This window comes from Propithecus coquereli, unplaced genomic scaffold (assembly GCF_000956105.1).
Source record: "Propithecus coquereli isolate 6110/MARCELLA unplaced genomic scaffold, Pcoq_1.0 Scaffold86, whole genome shotgun sequence".
In the NCBI taxonomy this organism is placed as follows: domain Eukaryota; kingdom Metazoa; phylum Chordata; class Mammalia; order Primates; family Indriidae; genus Propithecus; species Propithecus coquereli.
In genome coordinates, this window is record NW_012154840.1 from 684,614 (window position 1) to 690,613 (window position 6,000).

Genomic DNA, 6,000 nt, shown 5'->3' on the forward strand with positions numbered 1-6,000 from the left:
GACAATATGGGGATAAAAACCAGATCCCTGGTCACATTAAGTTAAAAAACAAATCCACTTTGTATCTTCACTCCCAACTTCCCCTCCCATTTTGTCTGGTTCTAACAGGCCATTAAGCTGAAGTTAAACACCTTCTCCCACACACTCTCAAAATAACTGTATTACAGGGGTCTCATTGTCTCCAAATAATCACAATGCCCCAGTAGGCCTCCACTAAATCCCCATCAGTTACCACATGTGTGCCTCCATCATTTACAGAGGTGCACTCGTTCTCCTCACCTCAGTACTTAGAGTATATTTGTCAAATGTCTCGCTCTCGAAGCTCACCAGTGTATGATTTTACTCAACTTCTTCACCTAACCCTAAAGACCCTATACCACCATCTCCCATCTGCTGAAACGCCATAGCTTTCTTTTTCCTTCGAAGGAGAAATGTGACCCGAACGTTGTGAGGCAAAAAAAGCTAAACTCCATTGAAAAAAATGAAATCGATGCAACAAAGGGAAGAAAGAGAAGAAGACAGAGGGGAGTTTGTGTCTTCCAAAGGAGAAGCTGCCGGACAAACTTCTGCAATTTAACGGCTCTGGGGCAGCAGAGGACTGGTGTGTAGGAAAACAACAAAGGTGGGCTCCCCGCTCTCCTTACCGCCGTAGAGCCAGAGGAAGATGCAATATATACACGGATCACCATCCTGGGAACAGCGGCTGCGGTTGATTGGGTCCTGAAAAGGGCTGCGAAGCAGCTCCAGCAACGGCTGCAACTGAGCTACTGGCCAAACAGAGGTTGGTGGAGGAGAGTGGGGGAAGGTGGAAGGGGAACTGGCCAGAGCCCCGCCTCCGCCCTTAGCTGCTTTCTCTGGGATCCAAGCGCTGCAGTCCCAGCCCGAAACTCCGGAAGGCAAAGGCTCCTTGTTTGCATCATTCTAAACTTTTTTTTTTTTTTTTTAAATAGGGAATCTCGAATAGCACCGCGAGATCTGTGGGAACATTTTTTTTGACTATTCCCTCCCAGAGAAGAGGGGGAGGAGGAGAAGAAAAAAGAAAAAGGGAGCACTGAACTGAATTAGATTAGAATAAAGGACCTTTTCCCACAGAGACTAAAACTCCTGTGCGTAACTCCATGCTCAGAAATGTATGCGAATAGGAAGGCAGATCTTCCTGAAAGCGCAAGTTCTTTGTTGAAAGCCCATGTTCTCAAAGCCTTGCGCATTTTAGGGCTCCTATTACGTAGTGAATTTTATGTTAGCTGATTGGAGAAACTGGGCATACTAATCGAGGCCACAGAGAGTTGAAGAAAAGTTTCCGGTTTCCCTCAGCCCAGAAACAGCAAGGTTGATTTTCTTTTTGAGTTTTGCTTTTTGTTAAAATAAGGACCCCTGCTTCTGTGGGAATTTGCAGGAGGCCTGATTGAGAAGCCCAAGAATGAACGAAGAAATTACAACCAAAAAAAAAAAAATGAAAATACTGTGTAAGAAAGTGAATTATTTTTGTTTTGCTTTGCTTTTTAACTGACTGACGAATGGGAATTTGGATCTTAAATTGCAGGATATGTTGAAATGGTGAACAGAGATAGCAGATGATTATTTGTAGCTCTAGGGATATGAGCAAATAATTGATAATGCCCAGAAAAGGACCACACACATACTTCAAAGTGTAGTTTCAAGTTCCTAGATTAGGTCAAAGGGACAGAAAGAAACTTGTAAGATCAATGAGAGTAGTGAGAAGTCAGTCACCTGTCCTACTTCTTTACTTTTCCTTTGCAGTTTGTCCACCCTCCCCATTCTAGTGATTTACCACCTTTGCCTAGGCTCAATAATTGCAATAGCTTCCAAACTGTTCCCTGCCTATACCTTTTCCCTTCTCCAATCTATCTTAAACACTAATTCCAAATTAATCCTTTACACGTGATCCATACAACAGCCTTGAGAGGTGGGTACTATTACATCAGTTTTACAGTTGAAGAAATTGAAACTCTGGAAAATACGAAAATAAATCATTTTTCAAAGTCATATAGCTAGTAAATTCCAGAGTCAGGCCTTGAACTCAGGTCCAACCAACTCCAAAGGCCACTCTCTGAACCATCATTGTTAACAAGCTGCCTGTAACAGGGAAAGTACTCAAAAAATGTTAGCTATTTTTCATCCTAAAACATCACTTTCATGTATCACTAAAGACATTGTAGGTGGAAATATTTAAGATAGTTCTCCATCAGCTATAAAACCAAACCTAAATTATGTTTCTAAGGAGTACCCACCATAATCTGACCCCACACTATTCATGTTATCTTACCCTTTGCTCTCCTAAACTAGCTTCCTTCCATAAGCACTGTTGCCCACCCACTGCAATCATCACTCTTATGTCCACTTTCATGCCTTTTCTCTTCCTGTCCCTTCCTTCTTCTCCCCACATCCTCATACCCTTTTCTGCCCTCTCCACTTGTCCAACTCTTAACTTTTTTTTGACACAACCAAAAATCTTTATGCATATGATGAGACAAAAGTAAGTCAGGGTGATCTAGCCACCCTCATCATTCCCAACATCGGGGCTACTGTTACTGTGTTTTCCAGCCCATATGACAGAGGAATCTTTCCTCTGATTTTGATTTGGCAAAATAAACATAATTTGTCTTATACTACCGTAGTACGACTTCCCTCCCCTCAGTGGTCAACATGTACTCTATTTGGACCTTAGTCTTTTGAAATGATGAGGAAAAAAATAGAGAAAGAAAGAAAAAACTCTTCTATTTATCCTATATACCCATATGACAAAACTAATTATCTTCAAAGAATTGAATGGCAGATTAGCAATGAGTATGGCCTTATCTGGAATTTTGAGGAATTAGAAAGATGATTTCTGATGTATTTTTCTTTTAAATATGGATATATTAATCTAAGTGAAAATTTCTCCAATAAATTGATTTCTAAACAAAATCTGTTGGTCCTTATTGATAGCACTTGGGATACGTTGGAGGGGCATTACCAGTATTTCTAACATAAAAACTAACATTACAGATAATATTAAACTTGCTTCTCACTACATTAAACCATTACTGGAATGGATACTCTATAATGGTCATTTGTGCTTCATTTTAAGCCATCACAGAATAGTCCCCCAAACCATTTGTTCGTCTAATTTTACTGGAAATGTTAAGACTTGATTAAAATAAGATGGATCAAAGGGTTTTCAAATCGTATTTGTGACTTACGGTCTTAAGAAATCTATTTATTAACCAAATTTCAATCCTTTTTTAAAATTACAAAATAAGTGTATGCTGTGTGCAGAAAACTTAGCAAACACTGAAAGGAAAAAATTACCTATATGCCCAGTATTTGAAGATAACCTCTGTTAATGTGTTGGCATAAGCCCTTCCAGGCCTAATCAGAGTTAGGTAAATGAGGATTGGGATAAGGGGTTGAGGGAGTGGCAGGGAGAGAGACAGTGTATATATTTTTTAAATTTATTTTTCATAAGTTATATACTATTTTTTAAATGACTTTTTTACATATAAAATATATTTTAAAAATTTTCTCATGTCAGAAAATATAATTCTACAAAATGATTTTGAATGGCTTTACATGATTCCATTTTATACATGTACCAAAAATTTAAATAATTCTCTATTATTGCACATATTGTTTGTTTTTAATTATTCTATATTTTAGTTCATGCTGCAGTATATATCAATAATTTTTTCCCACATCCCTAACAATTTTTTAAGAATAAATTCCTCAATGTGAAATTGCTGGCAAACTGGATAGATAATCCAGCCTATTGTTACAATGCTATAAATTGGGCCCACTCTTGCCCTGGTCTAGAGTGGGAAAAGAATGTGGATTTCAGTGAAGGGTTAGCTGATGTTACCCCAAACACAATAATTGGGTTATGTCTATAAGAGTTTTTCCAACATCTTCTTCTAGAATTTTTATAGTTTCATGCCTTAGGTTTAAGTCTGTTATTCACCATGAGTTGATTTTTGTGAGAGGTGAGAAGTGTGGATCCTGTTTCACTCTTCTACATGTGGCTATCCAATTTTCCCAGCACCGTTTATTGAATAAGGATTATTTTCCCCAGTGTATGTTTTTGTCTGCATTGTCAAAGATTAGGTGGGTATATGAGGATGGTTTTATATCTGGGTTTCCAGTTCTGTTCCATTGGTCTATGTCTCTGTTTTTGTGCCAGTGCCATGCTGCTTTAGTTACTATAGCTTTGTAGCATAGCTTGAAGTCTGGTAAATTGATTCCTACCAATTTGTTCTTTTTGCTTAAGATTGATTTTGCTATATGGCGTCTTCTCCGGTTCCCTACGAAGCATAGAATTGTTAGGGAGAGAATTTATGAAGAAGACCCCAAAGTAATCACAGCAACGAAACAATAAAAAAGTGGGACCTAATCAAATTAAAAAGCTTCTACACAGCCAAGGACACTATCAAGAGAGCAAACAGACAACCTACAGAATGGGAGAAAATATTCACATGCTACATATCTGATAAAGGGCTGATAACTAGAATATATTTAGAACTCAGGAAAATCAGCAAGAAAAAAAATCAAACAACCCCATTAAAAAGTGGGCAAAGGACATGAACAGAAACTTTTCAAAAGAAGACAGACTAATGGTCAACAAACATGAAAAAATGCTCAACATCTCTCATCATCAAGGAAATGCAAATCAAAACCACAATGAGATATCACTTCACTCCAGTGAGAATGGCTTTTATCAAAAAGTCCCAAAACAATAAATGTTGGTGTGGATGCAGAGAGATAGGAACACTCACACATTCCTGGTGGGACTGCAAACTAGTATAACCTCTGTGGAAAGTAATATGGAGATACCTCAAAGAGTTAAAAGTAGAACTGCCATTTGATCCAGCAATCCATTACTGGGCATCTACCCAAAGGAAAAAACGACATTCTATAAAAAAGACATCTGTACTAGAATGTTTATAGCAGCACAATTCACAATTGCAAATATTTGGAAACAAGTCAAGTGCTCATCAATACACGAGTGGATTAATAAAATGTGGTATATGTGTACCATGGAGTTCTACTCAGCCACAGAAAACAATGGTGATCTAGCACCTCTTGTATTATCCTCAGTAGAGCTAGAGCCCATTCTACTAAGTGAAGTATCACAAGAATGGATAAACAAGCACCACGTGTACTCACCATCAAATTGGCATTAACTGATCAACACTTAAGTGCACATATAGTAGTAACATTCATTGGGTGTCAGGCACGTGGGAGGGGGGAGAAGGGGATGGGTATATTCACACCTAATGGGTGTGGTGCGCACCATCTGGGGATTGGACACGCTTGAAGCTCTGACTCAGGTGGGTAAAGGGAATATATGTAACCTAAACATTTGTACCCCCGTAATATGCCAAAATTAAAAAAAAAGATAAAATAAAATAAAACAAATTGGGTTATGGACATATGAGTTGAAGCCTTATGGCCATGGTTGTAGAGAATGGAGTCTGAGGACAGTTCTTCACAGGTCTTACTCTCCTCCCCTCCCTGCTTCCCACCCTTTTAATGCCCTGATATATGACTCTAACATTTTGTACTTTTTTGAGGTGGAAGGTGGTACTTTCCTTTCCCATATTCCCTGTGATGGGCCAAGTGCTCATGCCCATAATGTTGTCCACATGAGTACAGCACTACCCCAAATACACATTTTGGTTCCCTGTCTTGGATTTTGGGACCAATTGCTAAGCTAGCAAGGATAGTACAGTTTCAGTGAGCTGCACATAAACAGTAGAATTGGAGTGTATGGCATGGGCGTAGGTGAATAGACAGAGGACAAAGGCCACAGAATTGAGGATCTGTCACATGGGCAGGTCTCATATAAAAGTCCAATAATCTCTGGTAGATATGGGTCAGGTCACATAGACGGCAAAGGATAAGAACCAGAAGACATCTCCCATTCAGAAACTCTACCTGAGGTTTCAATCTTCATCCTTCTCTCCTTCCAAATCTTCACTGTACTCGCTGGAGGCTCCACTTTAT

At 39.0% G+C, this 6,000-nt stretch overlaps 1 protein-coding gene across 1 annotated transcript in view; it reads right to left on the minus strand.

Annotated features, from left to right (window-relative positions):
* The window catches only part of SH3BGRL (SH3 domain binding glutamate-rich protein like), a 101,744-nt gene extending 100,698 nt beyond the window's left edge, over positions 1-1,046 (minus strand). The window contains exon 1 of the mRNA XM_012664122.1: positions 645-1,046. Coding sequence (XP_012519576.1) covers positions 645-689 — 45 coding nt within the window. The 5' untranslated portion in view covers positions 690-1,046. The remainder of the gene's footprint in view (positions 1-644) is intronic.
* Between the last annotated feature and the right edge of the window lie 4,954 nt (positions 1,047-6,000).